This window comes from Aulostomus chinensis, chromosome 2, assembly GCF_037954235.1.
Source record: "Aulostomus chinensis isolate RoL2024-O1b breed Wild chromosome 2, RoL_Achi_v1.0, whole genome shotgun sequence".
NCBI lineage: Eukaryota > Metazoa > Chordata > Actinopteri > Syngnathiformes > Aulostomidae > Aulostomus > Aulostomus chinensis.
This window is the reverse complement of record NC_141321.1, coordinates 11,301,912-11,325,912: the sequence shown is the minus strand read 5'-3', so window position 1 is coordinate 11,325,912 and position 24,001 is coordinate 11,301,912. Positions and strand designations below refer to the sequence as shown.

The 24,001-nt window shown below is 40.9% G+C and overlaps 1 protein-coding gene across 1 annotated transcript in view; it reads right to left on the bottom strand.

Moving 5' to 3' along the window:
- Window positions 1-22,476, bottom strand: part of kcnq1.1 (potassium voltage-gated channel, KQT-like subfamily, member 1.1) — a 46,984-nt gene extending 24,508 nt beyond the window's left edge. Inside the window, exons 1-6 of the mRNA XM_086179238.1 lie at window positions 21,830-22,476; window positions 14,323-14,413; window positions 6,145-6,271; window positions 5,608-5,686; window positions 4,980-5,076; window positions 275-415 (exon numbers count right to left, since the gene is read on the bottom strand). Of these exons, the coding sequence (XP_086035364.1) occupies window positions 275-415; window positions 4,980-5,076; window positions 5,608-5,686; window positions 6,145-6,271; window positions 14,323-14,413; window positions 21,830-22,191 (897 nt within the window). The 5' untranslated portion in view covers window positions 22,192-22,476. The remainder of the gene's footprint in view (window positions 1-274; window positions 416-4,979; window positions 5,077-5,607; window positions 5,687-6,144; window positions 6,272-14,322; window positions 14,414-21,829) is intronic.
- Between the last annotated feature and the right edge of the window lie 1,525 nt (window positions 22,477-24,001).

The window sequence follows — 24,001 nt, the reverse complement described above, 5'->3', positions numbered from 1 at the left end:
TCAAAAGAAGGTAACGGTCAATTCAAATTTATCAAGCGAATTGCTAAAAGTAAAATCCGACGTAATTAAAAAAGGTTAGAGTGAATAAAATGCTCATGTTTTATTCCTCCAAGGAAATTTTATTTGTAACATAAAAAAATGCATTTATATTTGAGAGAGGTCGCTTACATTGACCAATCAGGAATTTCTGAATAGATCCACGCAGGAATGAAAGTATTTGCCTAGAAGGCCAACACACACACACACACACACACACACACACACAAATTCTTACCACTCCCCACCAAAGAGCATCAGCGTAGTTCCCAAACTCGATGGAGCCGCTGCTGTCGACGGCGTCTTTCTCTGCCAGGTAGACAAAGTATGAGGAGAAGATCAGGCTTAGGAAGCCGATGTACAAGGTTGTGATCAGCTCCTGAAAGACACAGACATGTGCGCTTTTGGTAAGACGTGAAACCAAGCTGATATATTTATGTTGTATGAGCCTGCATGGATCTTTAAAATACCTCTCACATGAATGAAGGCCTCCTGATTGTTGGCTTGCCTGAATCTATGGGGGATGCGTTTGCTAATAATATGACATATGGATGTGAATATTCATGCAAATGTGCCATGAACATGATGATGAAAATGTTTTTGGTTTATTTTTCTTTTTTCACTTTTACTGGCTGTGCTTGCTTGTGTTACTCATGAACTAATCTGTGGATTCATGTTAAGCTACTTGTTGTCCTGAGTTGTGCTGTTGAAAGGATGATACTGTACTTTGTGGATTAAGAACAAATTAGTCTGGATTTTTATTTTATTTTATTTTTATAATCAGCAAATACCAGAAAAGTAACTTATCTGAACAAATTAGACAAACTTTATTCAACTAAGAGAAAGAGAGAGAGGGAGGGAGAACCCACGCAGGCACAGGGAGAACATGCAACCTCCACCCAGAAACCCCCGGGCTCAAACCCCAAAGCGTCCTGCTGTGAGGCGACAGTGCTGACCACTGCACCACTGTGTATATACAGTGGCTTCCAAAAGTAATCATACCCCTTGAACTTTTCCACATTTTTGTCACGTTACAACCACAAAGATAAATACATTTCATTGGAATTTGATGTGAAAGACCAACACAAAGGGGCACGCAAATATGAAGTAGAGAGAAAATTATACGTGACTTAATTGGGGGGACAGCAAACATGTGGAAAAAGGAGCTCTAATCCTTTTTCTATACCACTTATCTGTTAATGGTTGGGTGGGTGGGTGGGGGGGTGGGGTGGGGTGGGGCTGAAGCCTATCCCAGCTGACATTGGGTGAGAGGCAGGGTTCACCCTGGATGGGGTACCAGTCCTTCAAAGGGTGCTCTAGATAGATGAGACCGAAATTCAACTTTTTGGCTGAAATGCAAAATGCTATGTGTGGCGGAAAGCGAACACGACACATCACTGTGAACACAGCATCCCAACTGTCAGACATGGTGGCGGCAGCATCAGGCTCTGGGGGTGCTGCTCTTCAGCAGGGACAGGGAAGATGGTCAGAGTTGATGGGAAGATGGACGGAGCCAAATACAGGAAGAAAACCTGTTAGAGTCTACAAAAGACTTGAGACTTGGGCGAAGGTTCACCTTCCAGCAGTCTTTCACGTAAAATTCCAATAAAATTTGTGTTTGTGGTGAGTACTTTTGCAAGCCACTGTATATATGTGCGATATAAAATTAGACATAAATCATAAGACAAAAAAAACCTCTATCGTTTCTACTGTAATAGTCAAAAAGAAGCTGCAGAACTGCTTTCCAGCACTATTTTATATTGGAATAAATGTTTCCTTTTTTTGTATTTCATATTTTATATTTGGCAGGCAGCACGGTGGTGCAGTGGTCAGCACTGTGGCCTCACAGCAAGAAGGTTCCAGGTTCCAGTCCTGGCTCCATCACAGGATCTTTCTGTGTGAGTCTCCATGTTCTCCCTGTTCCTGTGTGGGTTCTCTCTGGTACTCCAGCTTCCTCCTACAGTCCAAAGACATGCAATTTGGGGACGAGGCTGATTGATACTCTAAATTGACCGTAGGTATGAATGTGAGTGTTCAGTGAGTCAGCCCTCTCTCAAGAGTCATCTTGCTAAATCTCCTCCCACAGTTTCAGAATATTGTGTTGTGTTCTTGGCCTCATCACCCCCTCCAGATGATGAAAATTGCTCAGGAAATGGGCCAGTGAAATTGGTAGACACTGGTGTATCCCTGGCTTCCAGCTCCTGACAGAAATTACACCCTGTTTCTGTAGCTACGGTAACCCAGGACATCACCGTATTCTTGGTGGGTTTTTTTTGTTTTTTTTTTAGCTCACTTTCTTCCCACTGTTAGCAAGATATAGTTAGCATTTTTTTTCATTTTGCTTGCCAGTTCATAGCACAAAAGAGAAATGTAACATAAACACAAACTCACACGAGCCAATTATCTAACAGAACCCGAGAGATCTCACAGAGTTCTACAGAAGCACGGATAGTATTACAATTACACAGTGCTACCACAGAAACAATAGGATCAAAAAAGAATGTTTCTTTATGGTGGACAGACAAATTCTTTGGTTTGAATTAAATCAAAGAGTCCACATCCGAGAGCAGGTTGAGGGCGGGAATAACTGAAACTGGTTTCTGAGTCCTGTACAGCAGCACACACTGTTTTGACCCATCATAGATATTATTTTCCAACAGATAATATCATTTCAAAAGCTGCTGTCAGCAAGTTTTGTCAGAATAACATTGACTTGCATTACATTGTAGAACCAGGGATTTCAAAAAGATCCCAACAGTCATAGACTTTGTGCTGGCACTGATTCTCTGTCGGTATGTAATCGAAACAAGTGCTGCGCCACCACACGAGGTCGCGCTCACGTCTATAGCGGAGACAAACCCATCTGTATCATGTCGCTTTTTGCAGCTTTAAAAGTGTTTTAAATGCAACGCGTCACTTTTAGAGCTGCAGATGATTTAATTCCAATGATCCCAAAAATCATTATAAATGACTGAATCAAAGACAGTTGATCTCCCCAGCTGTTTCTCTCTCCTTTTTTTCACTGATTCATTAAGGTGCTGCGTGTGAATTGCTCGGGAGGTCTAATTGGGCTCGGCTCCTATCTGACTATAATTGGAACGCTGCTTTGTGTAAGAGCTCTTTAAGCAAATGTTCTCTGTGCACTCACCTACTACATGATTTAAACAGTGTTTAATCAGTCAGAGTGTCACAGCGCTTGGTTCACTGAATTAAACTCAAGTCTTGACGAGTGAAAATCTTACAAGGCCCCAAACTCTTTAACTCACATTTTTCTTAAGGGTGTCACGAGGGAGCAGAAGGAGATCATAAGAAAATGATTCTGGTGCTGGCTTTTTGCCTCTGCTGAAATAAACCTGAGGAGGCCATAAGGCTTACATAGCTTTTATCTAATGACAGCCTCGGTTTCTTTATTTCTTCATATGGCTACTCTACTGTCTCTCTATTGTTAGTCTATCTGAGAGCCTTTAACACCTACAGTTCTATCTGTAGCAACAACTCCTGCATGTAGGTAAATGTTCCTTGAGTCCCTTCCAGAAGTTCAGTAGATCTGGCAACAATATTCACGTGTCAGAGCGACCCATCTGCTGCTGAGCCAGTGAGGAGCGACTGTGCAAATTGTGTTTACAAGCCACAGGCAGTGGAACGCCACTTAGTGTGTATTTAAATGTTGTTATAACGCTAAGACCGGATACTGATTGGAGTAAATGAAACTCCACTGACTTTAAAAACTCCAGATGTTAAGACAGAAGGGTTCCAGTTGTTCATGTTTAACTCTTGTGTTTACTGAAGCATCCGGCTTGGAAAATTGTCAAAGTGAGAAACACTGCGCACCTGTGTCTCCAGAGCTGAGCAGTCAGGGCTGGGTGGCAGAACATATCATGAGTGTCCAGCTGAGATAAATGCTACACATTGATGGAGAGAAATCGTTCTCTCCCAACACACTGCACAGTAACAGAAATGCCTTAAAATTCCAATCATATCTGAATGTATTCGAGAACCATCACTATATCCCCCCCCATTCCTGTATTTTAGTTGTTTCCCTTTAATCCTCGAGTGAATTTGAGGCAAACAGTGTTGCAAAAGAACGTAAATTATGTGTCCATCAACTGGCTCTGGGAACTGGGAGAGTTTATGTGATGATGTCAGATGGCGCTGCAGGCAATATCACAATTACCTGTGGCTGTAAAAAGAAGTGGAAAGAAGAAGCAATCAGTAGAACACAGTGAGGTCCTGAGCTGTTATCTGCAGTTGGACATGTTGTAACTGTTATTAAGGGTTGGCTAATACAGCCCATAGTCACACGGCGGCCATGTTCCTCTGAATCATCTGACACTGCTGCATCTTGTATGGACGTACACAAACTGACGGATGATTGTCTCACTGTTTCCCATATAATGAGGGGTATACATGTCCGTTCATTTCCCCTGGCGTGCCCTCCATAGCTGTGAGAGTGACACTGTAGAGAGAACTGGCTGGCAGGGACCGACAGGAGAATGGGTCCCGATATATCACTCCACTAAGCAGCTCAACACTTTCTTTTACTTACACCTGAGGTCAGTGGAGGTCGATGATCATCCTCGGCCAGGAGCAATGTGGTCATCAGCCAAGGTCAGCACAAGAAGGCCCAGCATGCGGTGCTGGATGAGCAACATCCCTGATGTGCTGCTCACCTTCATCACTGTTGTTACAGATGACGGCTAGAAGATGGCTGCTGTGGCCCGTGGAGATAATAACGGCCACCTCTAAACCACCTCTGTCGCTCAGCTGAAAGAGATCCCTGCTAGATGATGCGGCCCTGGATTACGTACTGTGCAGCGGCTTTTTTCTTCTTCTTTGCTTGAATTTATCCTCCCATGTTGAAAATCTATCTGCAAGTCTACCACCAATGATAATTATGAGGCCATGTTTTAGACCTGAGACGCGATGTGCCGTGATTTGTGTACCTGCCGATGGATGAAAACAACCGAGCCCAGGAGACGCCAGGTTCCTCCCTGCCGGTCGACATGGAGCATTCGCAGGATCTGCAGGAAGCGAATCCCCCTGGAAAAAAATGCAGTGGGGATTGCTGACATTACGTTTCAATTAAATGCACGTTCATGTGGAAGCACTCAGTGTGAGGCCAATTACGCAGACCCTGAAATTATTATACTTCTGCTACACAGGCATATTGTTGCCAAACCAGACGAAGAAAAACAACACAAAGCAGATTTACTCTCTTTAATATTAGCTTAAAAAGTTACAACTTAGTAGAAACCAACTACTCTAGATGAATCATACATTCGTTATTGCCTTTAAATGCTATCAACATTTATCTGTGAAGACTGATACTAACACTGAATCCCGAGACCTTTAGTGAGGTTTGCAAATGATTTTTCTGCTCTATGACCTGGCTGATAAGAGTTCACGCTTCTGTGCTTCCGCTGCAAACTCTGGACGCTTTACTTTCTTTGTAGAACTGATTTTGTGTACATGGGGAGTTGAAATCTTTTGTTTTGACACTAAGATTTCCTAGAAAATGGAAGAAGCTGAGTCCACACCAAGAAGAACAACGTCTGGACTGCACGGTCTTACCTGACAGCTGAGGCGGCAAACACCTGGCCTTTGGAGCCAATCGATAGCACAATTACCGAAGCAACGACCACAATCAGGTCTGTATCGAAAGAGAATGAGAGATTTTTAATGCAAACCTCGCAAAAAATGTACAGTTTCAATTTCGAAAGATGCAAAACAATTAAATATCTGGTTTGAAATGTCAAAAGAGAACAACATCCCTTCATAAATAAACACTATCATAAAATCAACATTTAAATCAGTTAATGGTGGAGGGATAAGAAATAATTCAAACTCTAAAATACAGGGCTAAATATTCAGAAAAACACCTGGAGGCTCAGTTTTAGGAAGGAAAAGCTGAAGGTAGAGAAGCAAATCGCAGTGGCAGTTTTAATTTCATGCTGAATTTTGTGAAGCTCAGGATAAATTACAGATATTGTTTTAATATTGTCTGTGTGGGTGAGGAGTGATAGGTCTTTTGTGTGTGTATAGACATGTGTGCGTGTGTTTATGTGTGTGTGTGTGTGTGTGTGTGTGTGTGTGTGTGGGCTCTCTCACCTATTATAGATATTGGCTTCCTGGCAAAGCGTAGTCGGCCCCAGATGCCAACATATTTACTGCGGCAGCCTGCTGACCAGAGACGAACAAAATATTCCACACCGAAGAACACCACAAGGACAATCTCCTGGGAGATAAATGAGGCCATAGACAGGTGGAAAAACACAGACGTTGTTTCAGGTTACTCAGCAAACCAACAACACCTGAACAGCTGCTCAGACTCCAGCACAGTGAGCTTTTACAGGAGTCGTGATGCTTTTCTTTATTTCCTCTCAGACAATGTTGCAATGTTGAATGTTCACATTACGGTAATAGGGGTTACATGTATTTCTACTTGATGATTTGAAACTTTGGCCTCTGTGAGCAAAAACCTCAATCTGCTTGTTTTCTTATGTTTTCACATTTCATACAATTATTCTCATATTAGTCTGGCAAAACAGACGTCAAACTGTCATGGATTGTGACGGGAAGGAGGCACAGGTTGCCTAGCAACCTGAAAGCTTGACTTGAAGATGTAATAGACTGCAGGAAGCGCTGCTATCCACGTGTTGGGCGTCACAGACAGACCCGGGGTATCTCGAGCTTGACACTGAGAGTTTCCATCAAATTTTACAGCCAGCAATAAGAAATGGATGACTGGCGAGTAAAAAGAGAGATCCAAGCTACTGCTCAAATCATTTATTTGATCTTATCAACACAAGCGATGCAGGAACGGTTGTAAAACAATTATTTTTCAAAAGGTGGTCTGTAGAGAAAATGTTCGGGAAGCAGCACATAATAAATAAATAAATAATACAATAATAAATATGACTTTGACGGATTAATGGAGAAACTTTTTTTGTTTTTTTTTTAAAAAAGCATCAAAAATAAAGTAAAACTCCATTTTCCTTAATTGTTGACTTTACGGGGCTTTAACTCAGATCCAAGTCTTCAATGGTCCCAAAGGGTTAACTTCTCTGTTTGGTGCAGCTTGATGTAATAACCCAAGTGTGTCTCCACAATTCATTAAGGATTATTGATTGTCATTAAACAGATACACCATTTGTCACGGTTTAATTTGCTCCATGACATTGATTCATTCTTTCATGCAGATTCTTAATGTACATTGACCTGATAGATTAAAAAGTTACTCTAACAAATAGATATTTAACTTTGCTGCGTTCATATTCACCCAAGGAAAAGCTCAGAAAAAAATGTAGAGTCAAATAAACCATGCTATCTGTTCGGTAAGATGTGAAGCCACCAACGGTTAACCTTTTGTACAGAGATTGGAACATTCGCCATCTACATTAAATCTCACTAAATTAATGTGTTTTTGTTACATTTGAGGCTATAGAGTTGTGAAGGAATGAGAATGAAAACCTGGAATTTTGCTAGCGTTTTTTTTTAAGCCAATGGAATTTTTAATGTTTTCAGTTGAGTTTAAAATATGTGAACATTTTTTTTTTCCCTCAAAGTTAAAAAGCATGTCAGGAAATGCAACACTTGTTAACTTGGACGCATTTACTGTATGCGTCTCAAAATGATGGTTGCTAAGTGACTAATAGAGACGAGATGTCACAGCTTGTCGGAAACATTCAAGGTCTTCAAGAAATGTAGGACTTGGTTGTGGTGATGGTGAAGTCACGTGTGGTTTGTTCGTAGCGTAACGTTAGCTTTGTACTGTAGACCTCAACAATCATAAAAATCGAGTACATTTGTTACGATTAAAATGTGTACATCTCAGGGACTTCTGCTCACCACAGAGCTCATTTTCAGCAGTAATACAACATACGTTGTAAAAATCCTATTGGCTTTTGCTTGGGTTAACTCAAAGTGATGCTAACTTCTAGCTTGAACATGTCCTCCCTGTGGCCTTCTACTTCTTGACACAAGAAGTGTGGAGTACCAGAGAGAACCCACACAGGAACATGGAGAACATGCAGACTCACACAGAAAGATCCTGTGCTGGAGCCGGGACTTGAACCCAGAACCGTCTTGCTGCGAGGCGACAGTGCTGACCACTGCACCGCCGTGCCACAAAACCTGAATGCTACACAGTTACGAATTAATTTTAGCTCATTGCTCATTACTTGAAGGATGTTTTGTCCTTCTATTTTTTGAGACGACACCGAGCCAACCGACAAATTGTAAATATCTGACATTTTTCTAAAGATAGTAACAGTAAAGAAAATAAACAATGAACATTCATCCTAAGACTTACAATAATGTAATGTATGGTCCAACAGTACAACAGCAACAGTTAGAACTCCTGAAATTGATGCCATCTGCAGAAAACAAGATGATTCAGTTGCCTTTGTTGTATTTCGCGGCCATAGAAGCAGGAGTCCACACACCCGAGGGCATTTTTTTTTTTAAACAAAAATCCAGGAATAGTCAGTCACTTAATGTAAAACCAAACATGCACTTTGTATCTGTACAGATTAAGCAAATCATGCTAGCACAAGAGCCTAACTGTCTCTAGTCTTTTAGCTAAGACGCAAAACTAGCAAAGCTTCCACTTCACCCCATCACATTGTGGATATTGTGAAATATTTCTCCTGCTCTTCTTCTCCTTTTTCATTCACGTGACAAAAACTAAAACAAGCTACAACACGACTACATCCTGTGCTGAACACGAAGCTCATTCAACCCAAAGTTACTCTGCTTCCATTATAAGTTTTCTTCCGGTGTTCCTTGACAACAAATGGATTTGCAAAAAATCAATTACGGCACACAATTACACCACCATGTGGAAATTAATGAACTGGTGTGAATGAGAATGAAATCACCTCCACAAGTCATTTAATCTTTGAAAGCATTTCAGTAAAGCAGGGTGAAAGAGAATCAATAGGCTTACAAAGAATTTGAATGGTAGCATGAACCTTTAGCAGCAGCTGATGGAGAGAAAGTGGTGGAATCAGACAGAAGAGGTTTTTATTTTATTCACTGGAGATGGTTTTTTTTTTTGCTTTTGCTTTTTGTCTTCTTCACTGCTAAAGACTGAAAACCACTGAGTACAAACTAACACATCTTGCAAATATAAAAAAAAAACGGACTAATAATATGTTAAATTGTGTACTCAAATGTAAAATGTTGTATTTTGATAAAATATTCACTGAGGACTTCTACTTCAAGGTTGGAAATGAATGAAAAAGCAGTGAGGCTACATTAACAAGCAGAGAGAGATGCTTGATGTTTTTTTGTTTTTTTTTTACATCGAAAAAGCAGCTGACGAACAAAACTCAAGGTCCTCTTACTCGCTTGTTTATTAGCTTTCAGTTGCATAACACAATATTCATAAAGAAAACGCATTTGATCAGTTGGCATCCAGATGTAATGTTTCTCTGAGGGATGAGCTGGAGAATTCTTTATCAATCATAATTAAGTGATTCAAATGGCCAAGGGGCGCATCCTTTTGGCCAAAGCAGGTTTGTCACTCGGTAGCCTGGTGATCAAGGTGTTCTGACTTTTTAACACGTGTCACATGCAGGAGACATGTTTTGTTTTGTTTTTTTGGTAAAGCTTCTGTGGCCAAGCAAGTCTGCAGTTAATTACAATTCACATTTCTGGACATTCCCTACTTTGAGCGAGGTTTAAGTCGTAAAACATCGCAGTGTGAACGGATCAGATGATTTCTCCTGTGTCTCTCTGCGTCTGCTCAGACCCAACTTGGAGCCTCCTGTCCAGGGGGCCCATCAGTACCTGGAACCTGCTGCCCTGCTGCTTGTCTCTGGTGATCTACAGCGGGGAACCAGCAGAGCGGTGAGGCAAAACTCTCCTCATACCTGGAAAATGAACTCCAGGTCCAGGCGACCTGCCTCTGCTCCGACTGCAGGCCGAAAGCGACAGTGAGGGCTGATTTGAGTGAATTTGTTTGTCCACGGCAGGCTGGTCACTACTTTTTAATCGCCGCAGGTACGGTGTGGTCGCCATTGCATCAGCTTGTCCAGTCAGTGTGACGAGAACAAAGCACGGCTGGTAAAGTAGTTAATTGTCATGCAGCGACGACTCCTGAGACGATGTACGCTTAACAGCTACTGCTACTGGACGGCGAGGGATGTCAGCGCTTAATATTCAGGAACTCCCATTACATGGTGTGAGAAGATATAAAAATGAGGGCTGAGGTCAAAGATACAACCATGAGAATAACACAGCAATGACTGAGTACTCGTAGGAACGTAGGTGAGTATTCACATGTTGTTCAGTGTGGCGGCTGCTGTGTTCCATCATGAAGCACCAGCTTCAGAGCACCATGTCTAACTCCTGAGCTTCCTGCGACTGCACCTTCTGTCCTATCTCGGTCAGTCCCCTCGGTTTCTTCCTCACACTCGTTCATCCATCCCTTCAAATTTAAACCCCTTTCTAGTTTTCAAATCAAATGTGCCATTCCTGAAGGGGAATCTGCATTTTGAAAGGCGGCTCTATTTGATGATTTTCTTTGCAGCGTTATACAAACATAATTAAAACAAATCCAAAACAAACAAGAATGCGAATCCTCGGGAGAAAGTACCAAACACACCACCGCAAACACTGTGGTCCTGGGCTGCCTGTCCAAGGCAGAACAAGGGGCTCTTTGCTAGACTTGAGCGTGGCGGAGGAACAAATCAAGACAAAGAAGAGGACACGATGTGGGGTGGGGGGCAGTCATAATATTGCAGTTGACCATAAACTATAGAACATAATAATTTGGATTATATCAAAGGAAAAATTAAATGTAAGGTTTCCCCTCTAGGGTTAATAAAGCACTGCTTTGTCTTATGTTATCTTATCTTCTATAAAAAAATATAGAAATATAATAAACTGTAATTAAATACTTGATTGCTCACCGACATTTCCTTCTGTATTTTACTGTGTGGAACTGCTAGACTATAAATTCAAATACTATAGAAACAAGCCATATGTGTTATCATTAAGGCAAATTATAATGATCGAACTCACTGTTTCTTAATTTCATATTTATGACAATGGTACATGGTCAAATAATGAAAATTATATTAAAATATTCAAGTCCCTTTCGGACTAATAAAAAGTGTGTGTGATTTTCAGTACGTGAGAGCAAAAATGATTGAAGAGGTACAATGAATAAATACCACAAAACCATTTTTCTTAAATCTGTTGCATCCACACAGTTATTTCCCATTTAAGAGATCAGATTTGTTTTTTGTTTTTTCTCCAGATAAGACAAACTTAAGAAGGCATACTCTACACCCGTGGAAATCCTATCAGTGTCCAGGCTGAGACGCAGAAATCTGATCGTAATCAGATTTTGTGTTTTTTTTTTTTTGCTGTCATGAATCGATCTGAAAACGCAAAAAAATAATAATAATATTTGAGCTGAACAAGGCCTAAAATACCTGCTTGTACTTGAACGTCTGACGCATTTTCAAGCTCGTGGCCTTGTGTCTCTGTCAGGATGAGTCATGACAAGGTCACGAAGAACCACGCAATGGAGAGTAGTTCGGGTTTTCAAGTGTGTGTGTGTGTGTGTGTAACTTGTCCACAATCAGTTCGGCTCTATCCCAGTTTCATAAAATCAGAAGTCAGAACAAAAAACAAGCGCAAAAAATCAGAGCAGCAGCAACTCAAAGGTGAGTCTGATTATTTAGTAATGAGGCATTTTTCATTAGAGCAAAACCAAAGTGTGTTGTTATTAAAAAACAATTTGACCAATATTTAAAAGTATGTAATTCACGTTGGTATTTAAAAGAATGTTCTACAAAGCCTCAGTAATTCTGAAGGTTGCAAATGTAAACTATATTTTAGCTTAAACTGATGGAAGTTGTTTTTTCCCTCATACTTTGCTACACCACAAATAGAAACCACTGTATCGTGATATTCATGCTGTTACTTTTCAGGCGTGTGTCAAACAAAGGAGACAGAATCTGTATGAACCTGCAGGATTTAAAATCCTGATGTGCCAGAAACACTGTGACCATTTTATCCCATTATCCTCAGGCCAAGGTGAACTTGTCACATGTGGTACACTCTGAATCCTAAAAGAAAATCCCTGAGTCCTATTAATCCTTTCAAAGGTTTTCTTTTGTCTGAGCTTGAGTGATTCACCCATCATCCAAACACTTTCTTTACTCAGCAGCTGGGCTCTCAGGGTTAGTTTAGTACTGATTTTAAAAGAGTAACCTTTGCACCCTGAGGCCAGTAGGACACCCTGAAATTGTCTGCTGGAAAAAAAAAGTGCTAGCAGTTCCAAAGTTAAGTGTCCCTAAATTGTTTTTTTTAGTGAGTCAACCCATGAAATAGCTTTTCAAACAACAGAGAGTTGACACCTTCACAATCCTGGCGCTGATTGATGCAGCCCAACAAACACATCTAACCGCCGAAAAAGCTGTGATAGCGATGAATTAAATATATCTTCTATTTATTTTGTGCTCCTGTCAATAAGGTTTCCAACCCATGAGTCACTCCAGTGAGTTCTGTAATGATTTAATGTCAGGTTATTATGTTGTTTGGCTTTATGAGCATCATTATCACTTCTTAATGTATTCAAATGCGTTGTTTGACTTGGAGAGAGCACAAAACTATCTCTTAACTGCTTAATACATCAGAATTAAGCCTGTATCTAAATGCCCGCCAACGAAAACAGAAGAGACAGAAGTGCTGAACAGATGGAAAGAAACAGCAGAGGGAGAGAAGGCTACAGGCTGCGACTACAATTTAAATGGGGGAGAAAAAAAGTGCTTCTTTTTTCTGAGAATCTTCAAAAGCTCAATCAATCTTCTCCCAGACACATCTGGTTCACCGATTAGAATCTGAGTCAGTATTTCTTCCAACAGTCAGGCCTAACAAACACATGGACTACCGCATAAAATATCAGGCTGACTTTTAGATGGCTTCATGTTTTGAAACCTGCATTATTTACATTAGCCTCCTGTCTCATTTTTCTTTTGGTACCTGAGCATTGTCATGTATTATGGAGTTGAGCTACCTTCAGGAGCAAACAGGCCATTCACTGACAAAAACTGTGGGGGCGCTGAGCTTGGACTTCCCTGTGTCCCCTCAAACAAACATAGAGTCTGCCATCATAATGAAATCGCCTCTTAACGATGGCACAAAGAACTAAAGGTGAGCTATTTCATCCGTGTAACTGTCAAGAATTGTGACGAGCTAACGTAACAGGAGCCAGCAACACCATTTCCCTAGCCTCAGTTAGCCTGCTAGCATGCTATACATTCTTCATCTCTGGTTTTGCTCAATCATGTCATGCAGGAAACAGTTTCTACAGAAATACCAGGAAGGGAAAGACAGACTGAGACCCCAGTGACAGAAATATGATAATGACAAATGGCAAGTCAGTGCAAGGAATACAAAGATAAACGAGAGGACACTCGGAGACCTCCCCTCAGCCAACCTCTACGAGGAAAAAAAATGCTGCTTGTTTGGTGAAAATCTCTGGTAGTTTTTGTGAATCCTGCAAACCGCAAAAGGCAGCGAAATAAATGACTTTCTTGTTAATAATGCTACTAATACAGTAGGCCCACTAATCACAGTATTCTCTATTTAGAGGCTTTTTTGTGCGCGAGTACTGTATCCTGAACAACTACAACTGTTAAAAGCTTGAAAACTGCTGAGTGGATCTATCTATCTAGACGTATAAGTATGCAAGCCAATACCTAATCTTCTGTTTTAACCTGCTTCCGTTAGTTCTTGTAAATATGCATATGCAGACGCAATGCTGGAACTCCGTAAAAAAAAGGAAAGCAGACATTGTTAAGATGTTAACATGGCAGGCAGCAATGCAAAACCACTTTTTTTTTGCTTATCTCGCTGACTGAAGTGAATAATAGGACTGTACCACCTAGACTGGAGAAAAACATACAGTCTGTGACATATTTTATAAAAAAAAAAAAGAAATAAAATGTAAATGAAAAAAATGGCAGAGGCAGGCTTTACAAGAAATGTCAAACAAATACAAATAATAACAGGCTGATATAGTACTACATATTCTCGGAGGAAAATCACACGACTGAATGTAAAACCGTTTTTGTTTTGTTTTTTCAAGTAGTGCATTATTAAAGTGCATGTGAGCACGTCAAATCAGATTGTTTCCACATATCAGATTACTGTGTGCATAAACACACTCGGTGTCCTTGTGTCTTGAGCCAGGGTCGATAAAACAACTGGCCTAAAACCTCAACTGGACAAAGCAGTCTTTTCTATTCCATCCAGGTAAACACTCACCACCCAGAAGAGAGTGGTGTGAGCCAGAGCCTGGTACTGGTCGATGGTCGACAGCACGCTGAGAATCAAACAGGCAAGAACTATGAGGAACCTGGAAGAAAAGAAAAGCCTGTTATGCAATAGTCTTAATCATGAAGTCAGATCATGTTTTATGTTGGTGTTATTCTTATTTACGCCTTTGGCTGGTGATGCTGAACTGGCTCTTGGTTACTAATAAGCTTCATCAAATCAAAGCTTCATATAACTTGTCATCAGTCGAGTCACGAAAACCACAGATCCCTCCCTCCACCTCCCACATCATATTTATATCAGCTTTTCAGACTTTGATTTTTAACAGCTAATCTGCTATCGAATTTCGTGTCTGGTTAAAGTCTGAGCTTCTGAGCAACTTTCCAAATAAACTTTCCAGACAGCACATTATCACTTGATATTTTTGTCATGAGGAGTATCTAACTGGGTTTCAGCAAACATTTAAGGACAGCCCTCGGGAGGAAATACTGTGAACCTTTTGAACTCAACTACTTGAATGCAACGCGCATGATAAACTCGTCAAATAATGAGCAGTGTGCGTGAGTCTGAGGACTGAATACATACACACACACACACACACACACACACACACAAACAGGATCAACAAACATTAAATTGCTCCTTAAAGTTCTCCTCATTTCCCCTCAAGGTCACAAGTGTTTCAGCCGCAGCGACAATGACACAACCACAGTTGCTTAAGATATTTTATTTTATTTTATTTATAATGTAATTTTGCCTTGATTTAAAGCTTTGAGCTGCCACCACAAACAGAAAAAAAACCCTCATTTGTGTGGCCTTGTCTTTTTCTGGAGGTTTAAACATCAATTCTGCAGTACAAATGACATTTTGTAGAACAGCAGCAGTACTTTATGACCACGTTATCTGAAGACAGCCCACCCTTATTCCCACGGCTCCTGTTTTCATGTCGATTACTGCGGCATTGCCTCGGCAATCCGAAGGTGGAGCTGAGGTTTTCATTTCACTGCGTTCTGTATCTGATTGTGTTTTTGTGTTAACGGGGTAAATAAAAGCTAGATTTGCATGAAAGGCTGGTGCCGGGCCAAGAATGATCAGATATCGTTTTTAGGGTTGGGGTTCAATCAAAACAACATTGTGGAGCAAATTATTGGGTTTGATTTTATTTCATTGCACCTTTTTGAAATTTAGGACATAAATGAGCAGTTTTGATACAAATTAAACCAAAAAAAGAGTTGAACTAAGTCGATTTGATATTTGTACTGTGGTCAAAAGCAGCCAGCAACCCTCTTTTGCGATAAACAGGTCACAGACATGTTTTTTTTGCTATGAAATATTCATAATTTCTAAACAGCACTTGAAAAATCATATTTGGAGTCATACACACAGCCTGAACTACTTTCCTGACTGGGCACAGTGATTTGACACAGAACCACAATCTTTCAGTGAGCAAAACCCGATGTTTGTTGATGACTGGAGGAGCAACTGCTACTACAAACCAAGATCCTGAACTTGTGATCTTTAATGAATTTATCCTAACACTTCTCTCCCGCTACCATCGGTTGTGCTAAGCTAACTAGCGGTCAGCAGGTCTCTGTGGGTCTCAGCATCCCAATACATGCATGGAGGAGAGAAGGGTCTCTCTCTACTTGTCTTGCTCTGCAGAGGATGGAATATAAACCAATTTCCCAAAACATGTTGTGCTCCTTTTAGAGTTACTGTCCTGTTTGTATATAAGAAGACTTGATGGAAACTATGTGTAGGGGGAGTTACAGTTTCCACTCAGTGTTTGCACCACGAAGACTCTTATCACCTCATTCTACAGCCTGAGTTTATTGAGGACTGGCCAGGAATCCTAATACACAGGCTTTGCATGCTCGCCACACGTCAACACAGATAAAAACCAACGGGAGATCATCTCAGGGATGATGGGCTGGTGTGTGGGACAGCTAGCAAAGCAGCTGGTGCTGTCTGACACAACACAAAACAAGAGGACAATATAACTAAATGACTCAGAGTTTTAGGTACCTGAATATTCTGCACGCTGCCGGAGATGCACCAGTCTATAATAAAAGCAGGGAAAATGTTTTGGAGGCGGCAAGGCATTTATCAAATCTTACATTCAAATGTGACAGAGGCGGTTATAAAGAGGATCAAAAGAAACACAAATGAATACCAAACTTTCCCAACCAAACACTCCGGTATGCTAATGGCTGTAATTTGTCAGTGAAGTGCTGCTTAAATTATTTCAAAGCTTTGAAAATTCCAGTAAACATACACATGCGCTATGCTGAGTATACATTTTGTTTCACTATATTTTCCATGGGGGACGCTCCACGAACTGCACCATGATATTTCACCTCCTTTACCACGAGGCCTATCGATAGTACTGGCTCTGTGTCACAAGCACCCATGAGCTTTGTAGAGCAACAGACAAAATAATATATTGACTCCGCGACACAGGCACCACCAAACTCTCGAGAAAAGCTCAAAGCATTCCTCCCATCTATTATTGATGGACAGATTCACTTGGAGTCTCTGGCGCTGTGAGGTGAGGAACACAGCAGAAACAGAAATAATGGCGCTGCTGACCGTGCCGCTCGCTCTAACTGTCAGCTGCTCGGTTTGGAACAACAATCCTACTTTTTTTCTATCAATTATGAAGGACTTTAGTGAGATAAAGTTTGCAATCATGACTACAGTGCGCCTTATACTTTTGCTTATTTCAATATCTTAAGCAATCATAATGATTTATGTTGCTCATTATCAAGTACGTTTCTGTGATACGCACTGATGCCGAACTGTTACTTAGAAGAACTGCACCTATATTATTTTCTCATTGTTATTTACGGCCCTATATTTATCATCCATTTATATATTTAATTAGGAAAGCTCTCCTTTTTTTTTTTTCATGTGTCCTTGATTAAGAGTCATGTTGGTTCCTACCTGCCATTGTTTGACAGGGATTATTGTGATTGCAACAACAGGGGGCCAACTCGTGTAAGGGAAAATAAAAAAAGGGTGATCCTAACAGATCTTTTGTGCTGGTGTGGTGGTGTAAATTACAAAGTACAATGTCATTTTTCTTCTCAGCCGAGAAAGATTAAAGAATAGTATCAAAAACAAAATAACAGAAACCTGTTGTAGGCCGACCTAGAAGTTAGCATCACCACGGGTTCCCTCCACCAAAAACCAGTTGGACTTTTTACCTGGATTTTTGGATTCTGCAGAAAATAAACTCTGTGAAAAACAAAGATTTATGATATTTATTTCTTTTTGTTCAGCAAGATAATCGGCACCAGTGGACTCCACTTTAAAAGATTTTTGAAGCGTAAGTATGCTCGCTAGAAGTACAAAGCCAACGTTATGCCACTAACCAACTATACCACGGCTAATAACTTTAACCTCACCACCACTAGTTTTGTGCTTCTTCTGTTTTCAGCGTTTTTAGTGTCCGACACGACCTCTGCAGTCTCTTTAGGCACTTCTTAGCAACCGCTGTTTTTGAGACACGTGGGGAAAAAAAAAACAGTTCTTAGTGTGGTAGCAATTGGCATATCTTATACTGTAGGACAAAATGTTGAAATATCTAAAGCTAGGTGAGCAACTCACCAAAAATCACGCAAATTTTGAGACCAAGGCTGGCTTCCATATCCATTCACATGATACGATTATGGTTAAAATGATGTGTATGAAGCACAATTACAATTCTGAGTGATCAAATATGATTTTAAAGATGTGACTAAGAATATATAAAGAAAATCTGCCCCTATGTTTCAAAAAGCCAGCTGAAAAAAAGCTGCTTTAGTGGGGCATGAGTGGCAAAATGCTTGTTTGTAAAGACAAAAGGAGCGTGAGTGTCTCCGACTTAAATATCGGATAAGACATAAAGAGCTGCGGTCAACACAGTGGCTCAAATTAAAAAGAATAACAACTCTCAGCATGTTTGTTAAATACTTTGCATTTGGCTCTGAATTGACTTCCTCCATCTTAATAGTGTTAGCAGCAGAATTTATAGCTCACTTTAATGGTGCTGAGCCTGAAAAAAGGCTGTCCTTTCTTTTAATTTGCCTGGTTGACTTGTCTAGAACTGATGTGCATAGTGGCTTCCTGCTGCCTCAGACCAAAATACTATTTCATAATGTTTGACCAACACTGAGGAAATTATCTGCTGCAAACGCTATGAATGAAACATAGAGAAAGAACTTTTTTACCAAGCGAACATGGAACATACTTCCCTAAATGCTTATGTTAAATACGCCACTGTCCTTAGCCCTTGGATGCAAACTGTATAACCCCTTACACTCCAACTGACATGCATACGCATGTGCAAACACACACACACACACACACACACACACACACACACACACACACCAGGTTGATGATAAGGACTGACGTAGTTCTGGCTGAGCGATAAGGCCATGTGTGTTTGTAACTGCCTTTCTCCCACTCAAACACTTACAAAACAGGGGAACAAACTGACCCCTGGTCAGATGTGCCACCAAACACAGGCCTGTGTTCAAGAACTCAACAGTGCAGCTTCAGCAGTGGAAAGAGCATCATCAGTAAAAACAATCAACACTGAACATTTTCCTGAGACTTGCTTTTGATTTACAACCAATTGGGGGAGGCAGATAAATCAGTCTGTGGCTACATCTCAGCCAATCACAGATGCATAGTTTTGGTGTATATTTATTTATCTCCTGATATGAAAAAAAAAACTTCAATTACAGCATATAAAAAATAGAAAACAACGGTTACGGTGATTTCAAAAGGGTGTAACGTGCGACCCACAGAGCGCGCTCCAAAGCCTCGTCCGTGTAAATTTAACTATTTGTTTTGCTGTTAATTTATTATTAATATGACAACGTCTTTTTTTTTTTTTTTTTAAACAGCATGTCATTGGTTTCAGAAATTAGCCTCCTACTTTCACAGCCACATTGGGACAACATTGGTGTGTAATGACCATAGAAAGGGGGGTCATGTGATTGGAGCCACACGGTCTTGGAAACCATAAGACTGACTTTCACCCAGCTTCAAAACTCAGTACATGCAACTGCAGACCAGTTTAACATGCTTGAAACATTTACGACAGCAGCAGAAGCAAACAGTAGTTATCGCCAGCACGTGGATGCAGGGGTGGCGGGGCTGAGTGGTGATGGGGGCAGCAGTTTGAATAAACCGCCTCATCTGGTGTCACAGGTGGCACCTGAGCCAGCTGGCAGGTGTAGTTCCATTAGCTGGCGCACCTGAACCGATCCATGACCAACAACCAATTATTGGCTTCCTCATCTAATGATAGAGGTGAAAAAAGGAGTAACAGTTCCCATTGATCTCTAGCGACACTACACGTGATGAGTAATAGAATCGCTTGGCTGTTGTTTTCCTACACACTCAAAATGGAGCTACAAGTAGTGTTCTACACTTACAGGTACAGAGAATGTTCCCACAGAGGGATATTTGTTACCTCCAAGGCACAATATTGCTCTCTAAGAGGTCAGGAGTGTAACATTTCTGGAACATAAATGATGATGATGATGATGGCCGCAGGGCCAATTCTGTGTTACTCTGTAATCACAATTGCTGCAGGAAAATCAATGCATAGCAAAATCTCATCATTTGAAAAATAGGGACATGAACTTGAAGTGGACATGAGCTAAATCTGATCCCAAAGGTAACTCGGCTGTTTATCTTTGTTTCCTAGAAGGCATTTGATGGTGTTTCCCTCCTCTTTGCCGCTTTTAAGGATGTCATACTGGGAAGAAAAAAAAGAAAGAAGATGAACCGTTTAATACACAGACCAAGGTTCAATACATGTGAACTTTCAGTTCCACAGGGAAACTGCAGTTATATCAGACCCTGTGTCTCACATGGAAGTTGAATAGTTCTTACTGAATGTAGTTTTTCTGCAAGATAGTGAATGTTTAAGTTCTTAATAGTATTTATGACATCCTTAGACTCCATATATCTAAATTTTAGGCAATATATGGTATTTGTTTGAGTGTTAAAAAAAACCAACAGCGACAAAAACTTAAACTGAACATAAAACGATGACCCTAACAACCATGACAAGAGTCAAACTGTGGTTTGAGTGTTTTAGTGAGCCCTTGGACCCCTAAGCACCATCCTCTCCGCCTGACCTCTCGTATCCTCTGCAGGCAGCTGAAACTTTATCAAGACAAACACCACCACCACCGTCAGGGTGACTGCTCCTCATTACCACCAGGACACATAGCAGAGAAAATGAAATGAGTAACTGATGCGTGTGTAAGATAATTGATTATATTCTTTTTCCACGAGACACTTCATGTACAGTTGCTTAACGTTTTAATTGTTGATTTTAAGGCTGAAGTTTGCCCATAATCATAGCAGCCGCTGGCCTCCCTGTTGTCGTCTTGTGCAGTGATGCTTTAATGTGTGTGAGCTGCACTGTGTAACGCTTCCTTTGACTCACGGAGACTCTAACCTGCTCCGACAGGCTGCCTTCCCCTGCGTCCCCTCCGACACTGCAGGGTCACAGGGTGGCAGTGCCAGACGGGGCTGCTGCCTCCTCCACAGCGCATGCACACACGCACTCACATACACACACACACACACAGCCAAGTTTAGCTATCCTACTATCAGTGCCAGCAAGTGGGGACAGACAGCACACATATGGGGGTGAGCTAGAGGATAATGTCCCACATTCCTTAAACGGTGCTTGAACACTCTGGTTTGAACTGTCAACTTTCCTAAAGCGGGTGATACCATGAAAAATAAATAAATGAATAAATGGTACGCACCAGTGGATATGGAGCCAGTTGTCACTTGTAATCACATTGCAATTGTACCAAAGACACATCTTCAAGCTACCTGACTGAAGTGTCACATTGATTTTAGATGGTGAAACAACATCTGACATCCTCCGGACCAATAAATTATATTATGCAACACTTTATAATAAATTTAATATAAAATAATGCAACGCACACTGAACCAATTTCTCCAACTATTGTTCTCAATAAAAGCTGTATCATTTTGTTCCAAACCTGTCAAATTAGTCTAAGGGAACATTAAAACACTCAGTCTAAGGTTGAACAGCTCACAAATTGTCTCTGACAAACTCACTGAATTAGAAAACACCCCTGTGTTGCAGCACGAACTATGCAAATATTGATGAAAATAGCCTCCCAAATGAAAATGATGCATAATATTTCTTTAGTAGTGATCCCAAGAGAGCAAATCATTCTTTCCTCAGTGATTAATCGTATAGTATTTGTTTTAATCCGCGCTGGCTCGACTGAAATATCCTTGTAGTATTTCTAGAAGGACCTCCAGTTGTGCTGAGCTATCTGCCAGGATCTTCCTCAAATTCGCAGGATTAATGCCTCTTTGTAGTGAGGGTTTTCCAAGGCTCCACATGCGCATTTAACTCCCTGTTTAATTAGAGTCTTAGAGTTGCAATTATACCCCTGAATGCCCCAAGGACTTGGCTGATTATGAAAATAAAAACACTCACACTGTGAAGTGATACACGAAGCATTTCCAGCCAGACGGCCTTTCCAAAAAGTTGTACACGCGTCCTTGGATGTAGGCGCGCGTGATGACCGGCCGCACTCCGGTGCTGTACACCGACATCCGCACAGACATCCGGGGGTGAGATAGGTACGGGTGCGGGTGAACGTGGGGTACATCCGTGGTTGTGTTACCATCCAGTGGCATTTTGTCTCTCTCAGAAACCGTATTGTTGTTGCCCAAAGGTGTCCCGGGGTCAGGCGCACTAAAGGTGGTCTCTGCCAGCTCCAGATCCGGTGGTCTATTTCCACGTGCCAAACCAGAGGGCCTCCGCGTGGCCCCCTGATAGAGAGCGGAATCAGACATTTTGTGTTCGCAGCTTTCTTCTGTCGCTTGGTTAACTTTTTCACAGTTTTTTTTTTCGGTCACTGACTCAAATGGACAAATGTTCAGCCAAGTGCAATCACCTTCTGTTGCGCAGCTGATCGCACCAGGAAAAGTGCAACATCAACGGGGTTATTAATGCTCCAAATCACCAAGGCGGATTCTTTAATTCAGCTCTCCGAGTAGATGAGGATATGGCGAGTCTCACCCGGAATGTGAGTTCTCTCCCCCTGCCTCCGTCAGAGCACTTATCAGCTTGGAGAGCAGTGAGCGCCAGGCGGTGCGCCGCCACTGGCCAGCTACTCGGATATTTGACTGTCAAAAATGCATATCAGCGGTGAGCAACTAATGAGCTCCTTCCTCGGATATGCGTTTGGCCGCAATGCTCACACAGTCTGCAAGCTTTAAATATCTGATAGAACCGGTCAGTTATACAAAGAATTTCTTCCAAGCACGTGATACGTTGATTTTAGGAATAATCCAATCTTAACATGCATGCATTCAACATTTACGCACATTTTAAAATGCACAAAACAATACATCCTATAAACTGCGATTGTGTCTCACTCAGGTAATCATACACTAAAGGTGCAGCCCTCAATGAATGTTATCTATAAGGTGACCCCCAACTAACAAGCTTCCACACACCAGAGTGGGAGCTGATATCATTCCTGCGCTGATAAACAAGTGTGTCAACAGGACTCCGTTTGAGTTGTGTTGTTTTTCAATGCTGTCTGCTTCCATATCAGGTCTTTCATGAAAAAATAAAAATCATGAGGACAATGTTTGCAGCCAGTGCTGGACCCCACAGCCATTTTTAGGGACATATACCAGACTGAAGACAAATTAATTCAGGATAGATTTGGCGCAGTTTTGTCCCCAATTTGTGAAAATAATACAAGAACAAGTGAGGTTTCTTGTTGGAATATATTATAATTTTAAATACTGTGCACTTAAAAAAAAAAGAAAAGAAAATGTGAAGTTTTAAGTTTGAATACATGGCAATTTTATAATAAATGCCACTTCACAAATTTAAGGTATTTAGTTTAAATATTCTTATGTAATTGGTTTCCATAACAGCTTTGAGTATTCCAGGCTTACTGGGCTTTACCACGAGTCAATGGAAGTGTCAAGATTATAGTTAGCCAAGTAGTATTTCTAGTAAAACCTGATTAATACTATTTGTAGTTCCTCTGACGCATTTCCACATATTCATATTTATCTCAGTTAATATAGCTGCTGTTCAACATCAATGAGCGCCAACTCCAAATTCTTCTATTTCAGCAACGAAATATGTGAAGAAACTCAAGCGGTATGGAAGAACCACTGCCACCCAGTGTTTGGGTGGTGTAATAGCAAGGCCACGCATCCCAAGCCCAAGTATTCAGGAAATGGTTGTGTGTCGATAAATTTCACTGTTTTTTTTTTATGACAAAATAAATGACAATGTCTTGTTTGTACCCTGAATGGGATTTTTTTTTTTGCATTCAATGACTTGCAGATACTATGCACCCATTTAACTCTGAAACACATTTCTAATTTGCAATGCCTTTTACGTATGTGAAGGAAACATGTTGATTGGCTGAAGTCATCAGTGCATGCATGTGTTGACTGGGCTCTCACTCTTCGACGACGACTCACTCTGAGTCATCGTCGAACTCTGCTGTGTAAGTCGCCTCTGGCATATCTGTCACCAACACCACCATACGTTCATTTGAGTGGCTTTTGTTTGTATTATTTTTACATACTTTATCCTTTTAAAACTATGACCTATTAGAAACTGACAAATGGA